This window comes from Chaetodon trifascialis, chromosome 9 (genome assembly GCF_039877785.1).
Source record: "Chaetodon trifascialis isolate fChaTrf1 chromosome 9, fChaTrf1.hap1, whole genome shotgun sequence".
Taxonomy (NCBI): domain Eukaryota; kingdom Metazoa; phylum Chordata; class Actinopteri; order Chaetodontiformes; family Chaetodontidae; genus Chaetodon; species Chaetodon trifascialis.
This window is the reverse complement of record NC_092064.1, coordinates 29648946-29663945: the sequence shown is the minus strand read 5'-3', so window position 1 is coordinate 29663945 and position 15000 is coordinate 29648946. Positions and strand designations below refer to the sequence as shown.

The 15000-nt window shown below is 50.5% G+C and overlaps 5 protein-coding genes across 7 annotated transcripts in view; 2 read left to right on the top strand and 3 right to left on the bottom strand.

Annotated features, from left to right (window-relative positions):
• LOC139336970 (protein Atg16l2) overlaps positions 1-2622 on the bottom strand; it is a 13533-nt gene extending 10911 nt beyond the window's left edge. The window contains exons 1-3 of one of the 2 annotated variants that reach the window (XM_070971300.1): positions 2301-2622; positions 431-488; positions 265-343 (exon numbers count right to left, since the gene is read on the bottom strand). In XM_070971300.1, the coding sequence (XP_070827401.1) occupies positions 265-343; positions 431-488; positions 2301-2481 (318 nt within the window). In that variant the 5' untranslated portion in view covers positions 2482-2622. The remainder of the gene's footprint in view (positions 1-264; positions 344-430; positions 489-2300) is intronic. The other variant, XM_070971301.1, reaches the window with a different exon arrangement.
• The window catches only part of spcs2 (signal peptidase complex subunit 2), a 308748-nt gene that overhangs the window by 185244 nt on the left and 108504 nt on the right, over positions 1-15000 (top strand). The window lies entirely within an intron of this gene.
• On the bottom strand, positions 3208-5694 carry wdr74 (WD repeat domain 74). The gene is made up of 2 exons (XM_070970816.1): positions 4977-5694; positions 3208-4220 (listed from the first exon to the last, which is right to left on the bottom strand). Exons 1-2 carry the CDS (start codon positions 5583-5585, stop codon positions 3690-3692), a joined length of 1140 nt encoding a protein of 379 aa, XP_070826917.1. The 5' UTR covers positions 5586-5694; the 3' UTR covers positions 3208-3689.
• On the top strand, positions 5956-13837 carry LOC139336386 (protein IWS1 homolog). Its single transcript, XM_070970492.1, has 15 exons — positions 5956-6175; positions 7643-7725; positions 8001-8661; positions 8739-8798; positions 8926-9133; positions 9313-9370; positions 9444-9553; positions 9928-10078; positions 10155-10237; positions 10393-10522; positions 10593-10710; positions 10790-10901; positions 11572-11628; positions 11702-11813; positions 12861-13837. Exons 1-15 carry the CDS (start codon positions 6133-6135, stop codon positions 12984-12986), a joined length of 2112 nt encoding a protein of 703 aa, XP_070826593.1. The 5' UTR covers positions 5956-6132; the 3' UTR covers positions 12987-13837.
• Positions 14001-15000, bottom strand: part of ostn (osteocrin) — a 4784-nt gene continuing 3784 nt past the window's right edge. The window contains exon 5 of one of the 2 annotated variants that reach the window (XM_070971153.1): positions 14001-15000. This exon is cut by the window's right edge and continues 599 nt beyond it. The gene's annotated coding sequence lies outside the window, so the exon portion shown is untranslated. The other variant, XM_070971154.1, reaches the window with a different exon arrangement.

The window sequence follows — 15000 nt, the reverse complement described above, 5'->3', positions numbered from 1 at the left end:
TGAAAGCACAGAGCACGACAGAAGAAGAGTGAGGAGGACTCGCCCACGCGTCACGTGACCATGTGAGTACACAGAGTACTGCGGTGACAGTACAGAGTACTGCGGTGACAGTACACAGAGTACTGCGGTTATTCAGCCGTTCATCAAACAGAAGCAGCGCTGCTGACGAACGCCTCCCTCATGTGTTCACTGGCTGTGATTGGTCGAGCTTCACAGCAGACTCAGCATCAGTGCGCAGGTGTTCCTGAGCAGGTGTGTCAGTACCTCTCCTGTAGTTTTCTTCAGCTGGTCGTTCCGCTGCAGCAAAGAGGAGATGGAGGCGCTGCTGTCAGAGGAGGGGCGTCTGGAGACACAAACCAAACACACCCTCAGCATCAGCGTCACCACACAACACAGGTGTGTTCAGACAGACAGACAGCAGGTGAGTTACCTGATGGAGCAGCTCAGAATCCCTTTGGCCAGACTGGTTTTCTCCAGCAGCTGAGTGTCTGAGGACAGAGAGGAGGTCGTCAGCGGAGCCGACAGGAAGAACCCGATCCTGGTTTCCACCGGACCAGGACTGGGACACAGGCTACAACTGCTGGACAGTTCAGCACAGCACTGAGGACGTTTGACAAACTCTGATCGTCCCTCACAGAGGAAGAGACGGACGTTCGTGGAAGAAGAATCACACATGCAGAACAAGCTGGGAAACTAGCCGCATGCTAACATTAGCATGAGCTAACAACAGAGAAACCATGTTGTTGGTTTTTCTTCAGTTCAGAGGAACTCAAACCAAACTCCACTCAAAATCTGACGCGTTTCAGATTCTGTTCAGGTTTGACTAAAACGTCTGACGTCGTTCACTGCAGTGACAGAAGTCTGGCTTCTTCAGGTCACACCTGCTCTTTTTTTAGATTTGATAATATGTTACATTGTTACCAGAACACACACACACACACACACACACACACACACACACACACACACACACACACACACACACACACACACACACACACACACACACACACACACACACACACACACACACACACACCTGATGATGTGTTAACACTTTGACACATTAACCAGCGAGTTCATCTTCAGTCCAGATTAACAGATTAAGCAGCAGATGACGACCTGTCACAGATGAGTCACGGCTCAGAGGAAGAGGAACAACATGTGACCTCGCTTTCTGACAACTTCCTGTCCTGAAGGCCAACAACAGAAAGGAAGTCGATGTTTCTGACGAAGCTACAGACGCACAACATCAGAGACAAGAGGACAGACCACCACCTGACCCTGATCCTGATCCTAAACCCTAAACCCTGACCGTGTGGGTTTGGTTCTGACTGCTGGAGAAGCTTCAGCACCGGGGACGACCTGCTGGGACTGGACAGGTGTCCCGGGGTTCACCTTCAGACCGGTGAAGCTCCAGCTGTCACTGAAGAAGGAAACCAGCAGATGGTTTGGTTCTGAATCTTCTGCAGGAGTCTGTCCACTCATTCAGGGTCTGCTCGTTTCTGAACTCGGCCGCGTCCTGAACACTGAAGACATCAATCCGGAGACACGAGTTAACGAGTTCACCGGCAGCAGCGACGGAACGACTGTTTAAAGACGTGGTCGTCATCACTTCTTCATTTTATCCTACGAGACATTCGACAGAATCAGTGAATGAAATCTAAGGTCAAAACGTCACAGTGACCTCTGACCTCTGACCACCAACATCGATCACCAATCCGTCCTCATAATAAATATTCCAGATCAAATGTTCATCCAGAGGTTTGGTTCATCTCGGATCCTCATGTCGTTAAATGCACCAAACGTCTCACTTCACTGTTTTCTGTGATGTTTCAAACGAGCAGGAAAACATTCATCATCATCATCATCATCATCATCACCACCATAGTCATCGTCAGCAGGGCTTCTCTGAACTCCATTAATAAAACCTGTGTTTTCTGTCACTTGTTATTTTGAGCTGACAGCAGAGAAAAGTCTCGATCTTAATTTATTAGATTAGGTGTTAAAGTAGGGCTCGGCTCACTTCAACTAAACCAAACTAAACTAAACTAAACTAAACTAAACTAAACGAGGTTAAGAGACTAAAAAAAATCCCAGTTCCTGCTTCGTTTTGATTGCGTTTTAGTTTATCCAGAAAGGTTCATGCAGCTGTGACTTCAGCTCACCGTCTCTGTGGCTGGAAAACTGTTAAACTGTCAGATTTTTAGGTGGCCGTCTGATGACCTGGCATGACTTCACACTGGGCGTTTCTCTCTCTAACCGTGAAAATACATGAAACGTGTACTTGTCCGTCGTACAGAAGCGGATCAGGTCCTGGTACATGGCGTGCTGGCTCAGGTCTCGGTGCTTCAGCTGACGGACGATGTCCCTCTTCCAAGTCTCCGCCGACCTGCCGCCGCCTCCCGGCGCAGCGACCCGGCCGCTGCGCTCCGACCCTCCGGCTGGATCTGCCATGACTCTGCCGGTCACAGCGGCCATGATGCCCGCAGGCCGGGCAGCTTCATGCCGTTTCCCCGCAAACAGACGCTCACAGACCGGCCTGGTGTCACGGACAGCTCCGTGTCAGAGCGCCGTCTGTTCTGCCCGCCGCCATGTTGCCCGCTCAGTTTCTTCTTCTGTGATGTTTGTTTGTTTTCTTCTTTTTAACTTTTTTTCCGTCAGATTCGTCACTCTGAGGGGGCGGGGCTGAGGCCGGTGGCTCGTGCTGCCAGCTGCCTGTCCTCTCAGCCAATCACTGCCCGCTCTTCCTCTTTTGACTTAAGGAGGAAAAACAAACAAAACAACCACACCCTGCGGCCGAACACCTGTTAACGTCATCAAAACTACTTCTTACACGTTTCAATTTCCGTCATGTAATGGTGGAGGTACGGAAAGCCCGAAGTCCAAAAATGCTGCATTTTCCAATGGAGTTTGGCTCAACTTCGTTAACTCTTTGTGTTGGTCACATAAAACGGGACGATTGATTCATCATTTGACTCTTCTTCATCACTAAATGGACCAATCACGTGCCTCCTCCTTCAGTCCAGAGGAACAGGTTGTTATAGTGGAGCGTGATGAAGAATATTAACAACTATTACAGCAAATAAGAGAAAGCTGCTACAGACACTGACTGTGTAAAAGCTCCTTCATTTTCACATTACACTCAGGAACTGGTTTTAGGTCTGACACTGTCCCCAATTAAGACCAGAGTCCAGGACTATCAGAGACCGTGATGAAACATTTATTAACTGACTTTCTACAACACAAACAGGCGTGAACGACGTCTTCTGCTCAGAGGAGCGTGAAGTCCGGACGCACTGTGGCAGAAATAAAAACCTCAGTTATGACTGAATCTTGAGAGCAGAGATTTCAGACTTCCTTAAATGCATCATGAACACAGACACCAGGACAGCTGCATGGACACGACTTACTGTAGGAAAATAACATCTGACGCAGACCTGTGTCCTTGAACTCATCTTCTGTTACCTTCACTGACACCTTCAGGTGAGGAAAAAGTGATGTGATTTAAAAAAAGAAAGTAAAACTGCTCGTTAATTAAAACCAGTCATGAACCAACCGACAAGCTGTTTAATGAAGTCTCAGAGAAAATATTAGAAAACACATTTGATAAAGTTCTTATCTTCCACACGTTTCAGTCTGACTGACAACAATCAAATGTCCCACGCTCTGGTCACACCTCAAACACCTCAGTCTTGTCTTTTCTTTCTCTTCTTCTTCTTCTTCTGTGGCTCTTCTTCCTCCTCTGTTTTTCTCTTTGAACTCTCCTCCACCTGCTCCATGGTGTCCCACAGCTCATCATCGCCTCCCTCCTCTTCCTCCTTCACCTCCTGAGGCTCCCCCTGCCCCGCCGCCTCCCCTCCTCCCTCCAGGTCCCGGCTGGCGAACAGGATGCAGTTGAGGCGGGACTTGAGGTAGACTTTGTGCTGCAGTTTGCGGTCCTCCAGGCTGTGGATGCGAAGGAAGCGGTCCAGGCCACAGGACGCCACCACAGGCTGGGAGGGGTGACACTGCAGCCCCCGCACGCCGCCCACCAGCCCCTTCACACAGCCACGGACCAGACCTTTCCTCAGGTCCAGCATGGCGATCTGGCCATGGGTGTTTCCCACCACCACGGCGTTACCGGCGGCGGGCAGAGACAGAGCGGTGAGTGGGTACTCGCCGTACTCCACCTCCAGGACGGGACGGCGCTGAGGGGACGAGGGGTCGAACACATGGACCTGACGGGGGAGAAGACAACATTTAAGATGCAGGACATTTGAAACACTGGAGGACACACAGTCATGCAGCTGTGGTGCATTCACTGTCACATCACATCCACAGTGATGACAATGTCAGACAATGTACAAATACTCCTTTGCAAATAGTCATGAATTCAAAATACCACTTCAGTAAAAAGTATCAAAAGTAAAAGTACTTGTTCTGCAGAATGAAGCCTACAGGTTGTATTTTTATATCATCAATATTATTGATTGTTTAACATGTTCGCAGTAATTTACTGTCACAGCTGGTCAACGTGGAACTCATTTTATGTGTTTGGTAGTTTAATCCATAAAATACACAGAACCTTTGACTGGCCACAGTTTGGGTAGTAAAGAAAGACTTTAAGAGCACAAACTTAGAACACTTGAATAATTAAGATGGTTTTTTGTGTGTGTCTATATTCACATAAACGACACATGTGAGCAAACCTCAAAGCTTCATTAACTCTCATTTAAAACCAGTCAGTCAGTGCTGGAGCAGCTTCCTGTCCTGCGTTTTGATTTTGAGGGACACTTTGTTGGCTATACTGAATGTCCCTTTAATGTACTGGATGGACACCGAATTGTAGAGCCCATTTTAAAGATCATACATCAGGAAGGAAAACTTTTTCGACCAGGTGCAAACTGATCTGCAGCGAAGCAAACCTTAAAACAGACACTTTTTGAATGGAGTTTGGTCTGCAGAGCACTTTTAGCACCACAGTGCGAACATACCTGATGGTAACCTGTGCACGTGACCACTTTGTCGGAGTCGGGGATGAAGGCCATGTCCCTGACCCAGTGCGGCCGCCGTAGATCCAGCCAGTCGTCCCTCAGGTTTTTTGCCGTGAACAGGGGCTTCTCCGGTCGCTCCAGGTCCCAGATCTTTAGCCCGTTCTCCTTCCCGCCGGTTGCGACCTTGTGTCGGTGTAGCGGACTCTGCCGCATCCTGCACACGTTCTTCCCCGCGTTCAGCTCCGTCACGGCTTCGCTGCTGTCCTCCCTCCACACCCGCAGCGTCCCGCACTCCACGCAGGTGACCAGCGCGGAGCCGCTCAGCACAGCCAGTCCGGTGAAGCAGCCCTCGACGGGGTCCCCGCAGCGTCGGGTCTCGGTGAAGGCCCCCTTCTCGGTGCTGAAGGTCTTGACGGTTCCGTCCACGGAGCCGACCAGCAGTTCGCTCTCCGCCGGGTCCCCCCAGCACAGCGCGCGGACCTCCTGGTCGCGGCTCAGATGGCTCGTGTTGCAGAAGTTGAAGGCCTGTTTCCGGGACAGACTGACCCCCTTCAGGATACCGGTCTCCGAACCCAGCCACACGGAGCACAGCCGGCTCGTGTCCCCCATCACACCGGACTGAAATGGACCTAAAAGTTGACACAAAACCAAATTTCAGCGGCTCTGGGTCCTGTTTCAGACACGCGTTTTCCAGTTGAGACTGTCGCGCGTAAAAGACGTCACTGTCTGTTTTTATTAACTGTATTTTAAAAAAGCTTTATTGACAGCAATGTAATACCACAGTCTAGATAGAACGGGGAGTACTGGGGAAAATAAAACTCATCACAACAAACAAGCACAAATAAAAAGATTTTACAAACTAACTTCAATTATCATCATCGTTATTATTATCATCATTACTATTAGGACGTTGGTGTTGATGATAAAGTTGTTTTTTTTTTTAATAACGTCATTGGGAGGCGACCGCACATGTGCGCATGCGTATTTGACCGGGTCGACACCATTTTGGATCGACCGTAGCCTGTTGTTGCTGCTAGCTTTCGCCTCGTAGCGGTACTCAGAACGGGGTTATTTTTCCCGCTTTGATATTAAAGTTGAGGACAGAGGAAAGTGTCCCGCGTCCAGATCTGAACCTGAGTCTGTCTTCGTCTGAGAAATGGACGGAGAAGAGGACGACTTCATGTCCGGGAGCCACTCCGGTATTAAACTGTTGTTCTGCTTTGTTTCCTGTAGCGCTGCTAAGCTAACTGCTCGTTTTAAAACGTTTAACAGGCGGTTCGGGCGTTAATTCCTCATTTCTCTGCTGCAGAAAAGCTTCGTCTCTGTCTTAAAGTTCAAATGTGTCTCCGTGACATGCAGCTGTGAAAGCAGTGACGCTCACCGGTGAACACGAGTCGGTTAGCGGACACCGTGTTCACGAAGCAGCGACTGAAGTCTGAAGTCTGAACTAAAGTGACTTCACGTCTGTTATTCTGGATTTATTTACGGTTTAAGTCGTTTAAAAGAGTTCAGTGCTGTTCGGTAAGTGGACACACCTGTTCACCTGTGTGGAAGCGAACAGGTGAGCTGATATTAACAATAATGATGAAAATTAAACTGAACTAAATCAAGTTGACTGACGTGAAAAGTGTGTCGGGCTGTTACGTGTCCGGATATGACAACATAATAAATATAATGTGGATATAGGTGTACGTAATATAGATACATATAATAATGGTTTAATGGATGACACAGTGGAGCCACTGCATTAAAAAGATGAAGGTGGTTCATTTTGGAAAAGGAAAATTATCTGTTTGAATAGAAATGACCAAAAATCTTTAAAGACGGAGGCTGTGATCAGACAGGACTTTATTGATCCCACACCATTTCAGATTTTCTAAATTTAACCTTTAACCTCCCTGAGAAACAGGAGGAGACTGAGGATTAGAATATTTCCTTAAATATGTGAGATTAAATGATCCTTTTCACCAGAAACCACATTTAACCAGCAGCACGGCTGACACAACCAGAGACGTGTCTCACTTTGTCTTCGTCCCAGCCCGGCGTCTCTGTCACAGCTCAAGTTTTCGTGGACGATGTTTGATTTCCTGTCAGTTACCACTGAGCAGATTTAAAGTTGTTTCATGATTTTTCTTTATTAATGAGGTTTTTAATAAAAGGCTTCTTGATGTGAGTGTTTTGTGTTCGTGCCGAATTGAAAAGCAGACCAAAATATTTGATCTCTTTTTGTTTTCTCGTTATGTTTTACGTCCGTGTGTCATTTACTGATGAACTTTAAACTGCACGATTTCTGCATGGAGTTTGGTGAGCAGACTTTTGGTTTTGAAGTGAATAATGTACCTGATGGTGAGCGTCCCGTGGAGTCCAATATGAAGACCATGTCTCAGACTTGTTTGGCTGTCGTAGATCCAGGCTTTTCTGATAAGACCCTCACTGTTCTGCATAAATCTGACAGCTGTTATTAACAATCAGGACATGTGAGTCTCTTTAGCTTCAGATGACTTTGACATGATCGTGTTTGCTGAAATTAGTTTCAGCTGTTTCTCACTGGCTGTTACCTGCAGACCTTAAAACACATGATTTTTGAATGGAGTTTGGTGTGCAGGCTGTAGACGTTTCCCACAGCCCAGTGCCGACGTGGTTTTGACCTCTCATGTGTCCTGCAGATGACGGAGGCGGCACTCCGGTTCAGGATGAACACCACGGGTCAGACGGCGAGGAGATGAGGAGCGACAGGCATCACTCAGAGGTCAGACCGAGGCCTCCTCCACTCCACCTCTGCATGTCGTCTCTATGTGTCTCAGCATTACAGCTCAGAGTTCAGAGGAGCAAAAGTAGACCAGAATATTAAGGCAGAGGGTCCTGACCTGGAGGTCCGGACCCCCAAAGTCACCACCTAAATCTGACTGATGAGGAATCCGTTAATCTGGTTTCAGTCGGTGGACTCTGCAGGATCAGGTGTCCTCAGAGTCCCTGTTCTGTGTTGGTCCTGTCACGCTGACCCACCTCACTTTGTCTCAACAGGATGAGGGCAGCAACGACGAAGACGCCCCCAACGCCATGGAGACCGGCGGAGCGGCCAGCGGTTCCGACAACGAGGACCACCGAGGGGCCGACAGCGATTCAGAGGGCGAGGCCCCTGGCGGACACCATGACGATGACAAAAGCGACTCCGAGACAGAGGCCCCTCGGCCCGCCGACAGCGACGACGACTCCCCGGTCAAACGCGGGACGAGCGGTTCGGACAACGAGGAGTTGCCCATCAAACGTGGAGGTTTAGATAACGAGGAGGGCGGAGGGTCGTCTCCCGCCAAACGGAGGGGGAGCTCCTCTGACATGGAGGAGGGGGAGGAAAGGCCCAAAGCGGCCGCAGACAGCGACTCCGAAAATGAGGACGCCAAACCTGTGGCGTCCCCCGACCGACGGTCCAACGTCGACAGTGACTCTGACACAGAGACGCCTGGCAGACGCAAGGCAGCACAGATAGACTCTGAGGAGGAGGAGGAGGAAGAGGAGAGACAGCAGGAGGCAGATGGAGGAGGAGGAGGGAAGTGGAAGGCTGTGATGCAGTCTGACAGTGAGGAGGAGGAGGGAAGGAGGAAGGCTGCAGCAGGCAGTGATGGAGAGCAGCAGGAGGAGGAGAAGGAGCAGAGAGACGACAGCGACGATGAGGAGGAGAAGCCAGGTACTGACCTCAGAGCAGCAGGAGCACCGACCAGGTGTTGTTTGATGTAATTTGACGTGATGTTTGTGTATCTGTAGCGAAGAGGAAGAAGGCCATCCTGTCAGACAGCGAGGACGAGGATGAGGAGAAGACACCAGGTAAGATCTTCATCGCTCTGAGCGATGGACTCCGAGTTCAGGAAGTGTTTCTGCAGCCAACAGGTGTGACTCCACCTGCGACTGCGTGATGTCAGCTGTTAACAGCGCCGCTCCGTCTCCTCCTCAGCGGTGAAGCGGAGTCGGGCGGTGTCCGACGACGAGAACTCGGACAGCGAGTCGGGCGGTCCCGATAAGAGTCTGGCCGCCAAGCTGAGGGAGCTGGGCTCGGACAGCGGGAGCGACGAGGACGAGCGCTCGAAGGCCGCGGCGGGGAAGAAGGACGAGAAGGCGCTGTTTGGCAGCGACAGCGAGTCCGGAGACGGCGACGAGGAGGAGTACGTACTGAGAGTGACCATTAGACCCCTCCCATCAGCCTCAGGTGGCGCGTCGTCAAGGCGACGGGCGCCACCGGGGGTCGACTTCACAAACACAGAAAGAAATGATCGGCTCACATCAGGTGACCAATTGTTTGTCAGAATGTTCCTCTGTGACCTTTGACCTCCGATTCTTTCAGGAAAATGATCGCAGACATCTTCGGAGAGTCGGGAGACGAGGAGGAGGAGGAGTTCACGGTGAGTGACCGCCGAGCGTTTCTTCTTCCAGTCGGCAGCAGCAGCAGCTTCACTGTGTTTCCTCCACCTGCAGGGCTTCAACCAGGAGGACCTGGAGGAGGACAAGAAGGAGTCCATGGAGAAGCAGCAGCGGGCGGAGGAGGAGTCCGACTCCGACGACGGCATCGACCGCAGCGGCCAAGAGTGAGCAGGAAACTGAGCTGGTGTTCTGTGTCTTCAGCAGTGACAGAAGATCAGAGCTGAACGTGCTCGTTATGAGAGCCAAAAGAATCAACTTCTCCTCTGACACGGCAGCACGCGATCTGATTGGTCCTCAGAAGAGACAGAAAACACAGAAACACACGAAATAAGAGAAAACTTGAAAAATTGATCCAGAAAATCTGATCATGAGGAGAAGATTAATTTCTGTGTGTGTGTGTGTGTGTGTGTGTGTGTGTGTGTGTGTGTGTGTGTGTGTGTGTGTGTGTGTGTGTGTGTGTGTGTGTGTGTGTGTGTGTGTGTGTGTGTGTGTGTGTGTGTGTGTGTGTGTGTGTGTGTGTGTGTGTGTGTGTGAGCAGCACCAGCTTCATGTCGGACTTCGACGTCATGCTCGCTCGGAGGAAAGCCATGAACAGCAAGAGGAGGCGTCACCGCGACGGAGGGACATTCATCAGCGACGCGGACGACGTGGTCAGCGCCATGATCACCAAGATGAACGAGGCAGCAGAGGTGCGCCTTTCAAAATAAAAGCCCATGTGGAGGACTTCCTGTGCGCTGTGATGCCGACCGTGTGTTGTTTTGACAGGAGGATCGAACTCTGAACAGCCACAAGAAGCCGGCGCTGAAGAAGCTCACGCTGCTGCCGCAGGTCGTCATGCACCTGAAGAAGTAAGGCGGCGCTGCGATCGCTCACAGTGAGCGAATGATCGTACATTCACACACAGCGACGTGAATTTATCGCAAACATTCAGTTTTCCCTTAAAGTTTCTGTGTGACTGAGGTTCAGTGTCCGGAGCTTTGACGCTGCTGCTGTCCGTCCTCAGGCAGGACCTGAAGGAGACGTTCATCGACAGCGGCGTGATGTCGGCCATCAAGGAGTGGATCAGTCCTCTCCCTGATAAATCGCTCCCCGCCCTCAGAATCAGAGAGGAGCTCCTCCGGATCCTGCAGGAGGTGAGTGGAGGTGCGGCAGGGCGTCCGGGAAGCCGAGTTCAGTGTCTGACTGTGCGTCTCCTCCCTGCAGCTGCCCAGCGTGAGCCAGGAGACGCTGAAGCACAGCGGCATCGGACGCGCCGTCATGTTCCTCTACAAACACCCCAAAGAGTCCAGATCCAACAAAGACCTCGCTCTCAAGCTCATCAGTAAGGCCGTCCGTCCGTCCGGTCTTGGGTGGTCCCGGTCTGGTTCTCTGTGGTTCTTACTGTTCTCCTCTGTCTGCAGACGAGTGGTCGCGGCCCATCTTCGGCCTGACGTCCAACTACAAGGGCATGACGAGAGAGGAGCGCCAGCAGAGAGACCTGGACCAGCAGATGCCCCAGAGGCGACGGCTCAGGTACGAACACCAGCCAAAACCTTCTGGCAGGACCCCGGTCTGGTCTGGTTCAGACTGTGTGAAGACCACACAGACGAGCCGTCAGTCTATGTGGTCTCATGAGGTCTGGACCTCAGAGGTCCAGGTCTGAGGAGGTTTTCAGTTCTTCATGTTGTTTGTCCTTCCAGCCTTTTCTCATCCTCCTGCTGTTGTTTCTTTTAAGCTCTTCCTTCCTTTTCATTCCATCCATTTCATCTGTCCTCTTCCTCCTGCTCCTCCTCCTCCAGTCAGCCTCAGAAGGTGGAGAGGGCGGAGGAACCCGACGTCTTCTCTCCACCGATCAGGTTCAGTCACAAGTTGCATGATGAACTGCTCGTTCTGGTCCAGACACAGACGTGACGCCTCTGTAGCAGCAGCAGCTTGTGTGTTCAGTGTTAGTCACATGACGTACACGCTCCGCTCTGATTGGACGGTTGAGTCTCATGCTGTCAGGATGTTGGTCGCTCTCAGCGGCCGCTGTCCTGCAGACGTGTTTGAGTCCCTCTTTGTGTCGACCGCTGTCCGCTGACGGTAACACGAGGAGGCGACGGGTGTTTGCTGACTAACTGCTGTGAGGTGGAGAATGCTAATAATAGCATGGAGGCTCAGCTGATGGTGTTTCTCCTCAGTCAACGTGTTTTCTGTCTCACAGCTCCGGAGGTCAGACGCCCCGGAGGGACCTGGAGAAGCAGCTGACCGGAGAGGAAAAGTAAGTCGACCTCTGAGCGCAGCGCTCTCAGCCTCACGCTCACGCCGTCCTTCTAACTGAATGTCCTCCGCAGAGCTCTGCGACCCGGTGACCCCGGCTTCTGCGCCAGGGCCCGCGTGCCCATGCCCTCCAACAAAGACTACGTGGTCCGACCCAAGTGGAACGTGGAGGTGGAGTCCAACAGGGTGAGTGACGGAGGAGCCCGGAGCCGGCTCACCTGTGGAGGGTGATTCTCGCCTGAACAAACAGGCCTCAGGTGGATCCACTGTCACATCGTTAATCTCACCTGGTGTCAGTGAAGAGCTGTTAGCTGTAAATGAAAGTTTATTTAAAAAGTTAAAGTACACATAAAGAATATAAATACTTGGGTACATAAACATATGCTGTGTAGTTCCACTGTTAGACCACAGGGGGGCAGCAAACATGTCAGGTGTGTTCAGTGTGGAGGAGCCTAATGATCAGCTGCCTGCTGTGGCCTCAGGTGTGGAAGGCTGTCTGTACACAGGAAGTGAGGTCATTAGCTGAGCTGTGATTGGTCCTCTGTAGAGCGGCTGTAAGAAAGGCATCAGCCTGCTGGAGAAGCACAAGCGTCGCTTTGCCGAGAAGAAGAAGATGAACCGTCCGCAGGGGGCCGTGAAGATCAGCATAGAGGGCAACAGAATGCCCCTGTAGTCCCCACCGCCGACCTGCGGGGGGCAGTAAGTCTGCATGGTGTGGCAGTGATGAGGGTCTGCAAAGAGCTTCCTCTGCAGAAGACTGCTCTGTTTCTGCCAACAGAGTGGAGCGTCTGTCTGCAGGAAGCACCTTTGTCAGACAGCCGTGACCTCAGACTCACCTGTGACCTCTGACCTCTGACCTCAGACTCACCTGTTTGACACTGCTCTAACCTCCACACAGACCTGGTCTTGTTGAAGCTGACCCTCAGCTCTGTTTGTTTAACACCAAAAGTGAAACCAGGCTGAACTTTTCATGCAACACGTCGTCCAATCAGATCCGTGCAGGCTCAGACTGCAGGTGGATGTTTGTCTGTGGGTGGGAGGAGCTTCCTGACGGCTTCTGGCAGGAGGATGGATGAAGGTTTTAGCTTTAGCGCAGCAGCTTCCTGTCATCTGAAGGTTTGACGTTTGTGCTAAAAATCTGCTGCTGCTCTTAAAACATTAGCGTTGTTAGCGATGCTAGCAGCCTTTCTAGCTTCCTGTTTGTTCTGAGGGGATGTTTGTTTGTCCCTGCAGGGTCCGATGAAGAAGGGGTTGTCCCGCGTCGACAAACAGATGCGTAGATTTGCTGACATCCGCCGCCTGACGAAGCCGGGTCACGCTGTGAAGATCAGCGTGGAGGGAAACCGGATGCCGCTCTGATTTTAACCTCCGTAGGATTTATTCACGTTTTCTTTTTAATGTGTTGCTCCTGAACAATCCCAGAGTTCTCCTGCCGCCTCGTCCCTCCTCAGGTCTGGATCTGCCTTACTGAAGGACCGAAGTCAGAATGTGAACATCTGCTGCAAAGTGTCCATGACAGGAACTCATCGGCATCTGTCCAAAAAACCTGAAAAACTCTCAAATGTTTAAAAGATAACCGCTCTCGATGTTAGCCGTCAGCTGCGTTCAGCTATTGTTAGCAGGTTTCTGCATTAGCTTTAGCTCCAAACCACCGTTAGCTAATGTCAGCTGGGTGTGTGTGTCACCTAAAGCTAGCTGACTTAGCTAGCGTTAGCGGTGAGCTACGTTAGCTTGTCTCTTCACCTTCAGCTGTTTGTTTGAGGTTTTAAAGTCAGACTTTGTGGTTTGTAGTCGACCTGAACTGAAACAGCTTCTCATCTTCAGAGAGATTTTTTACACTTAAATCAGGTGATGAACCGTCACAAAGCAGCTAAAGGTGACTGACGTGTCTCCATGGAAACTGCAGGAACAATAACAGCTAACAGGAAGTCAGGCTGACACTGTCTGAGCCTTTTGTGTCTGCTGGTGTTCAGAATCAGATGTCGTGATCAGAGGATCTTTTTCAGTTTTTCGTCCCTGCCCTCTTTCCTCCTCCTCCTCAGTCCAGTTTGTCCCCTCTCTGCTGTACAGAATCTCTGAGTGTCTGCTGGACTGAGTTCACACAGCAGCTCTGTCAGATCCTGGTTCTGGACCTGGATCAGAGTGGGTGTGTGAGCCCGTCTGTTCTGGATCAGATGATACTTTTCTTAATAAAGACTCAAAGAAACTCACCTGTGCTCTCTGACCTGTTATTTGACTTCCTGTTTGTCACGGTGAGCTGATGGTCTCCTGCCAGATTCAGGTCTAAAGACCAGAGCTGCTGTGACCTGAACCTTGTCTGAACCCCTCAGGTGTCTCTATAATGTAAATCGCCCATGAACAGACCTTCAGAATAAAAGCACAGCAATCATTGACTCTTTATTTGACCTTCAGGCAGTGAGAAGCATTTAAAGACAATCAGCACGGGAACAAAGACTCATCTGAACGCCCCTGACGAGGACACGTCTCCGCTGCACCCACGTGGACTCGCTCTGCCTCTAAATCACGTTTACGCTTCGCGGTGTGGAGTAATGTTGTGCTGATGCAGCTTTTCAGAAAGTTATTCCTCTGCAGAAACACAGGCTGGTTTTTAAAGGAGCATTCTGCAGCTTTAAGATCGTTTCATTCAAATTATTCTCTGCAGCTTTCAGTCATCAATGACTCATGTTTTCTGTTCGGGCTCTAACTGTAGCTCGAGCTAATGCTAACACCTGAGCTACAGGCTCTGGAGATTTGGTGAAGTGGAGTCAGGAGGTGGTTAGCCTAGCTTAGCAAAAAGACTAGAAACGGGAAACAGCTAGCCTGGCCGTGTACCTCTGAGTCCAGTCTTTATGCTAAGCTAGGCTAACCACGTCCTGATTCCAGCTCTTTAACTTTTAAATATGTAATGAGACAAAGTTTCCACCTTCAAGTCTTTACGTTGAGGATTCAAATCTTAATTTTCTGTGAAAAATGGAAAAAAAAAAAAAATTAACCTCGTTGGTGTTCACGGTATTTTTATCAGCTACAGGACTGGAGCTGCCGTGGACCAATGAACATCTCACAATATCAGATTCGGTCATACGTCACCCCAGGGACCAATCAGGTGACCTGTGGGTGGAGCTACAGTGAAACAAGGGCTATCATTGGAGAAGCTAGGTGGAGCTAGCTTCAAGTCTCGTTCACCCTCCATGTTACACAGGGCGTTCTCTGATTGATTGACAGGTAGGCGGGACCTGCAGGTGGGTGGAGGCGGGGCTATCTAGATCCAAGCTTCCTCCTGCAGAGGTGAGGAGATACAACAGGTGAACAGGTGAGTTTTTGGGTTTGATCAGAAGAACTTTCAGCTTTCAGGTGGAGTTCCTCTACAGGCCAC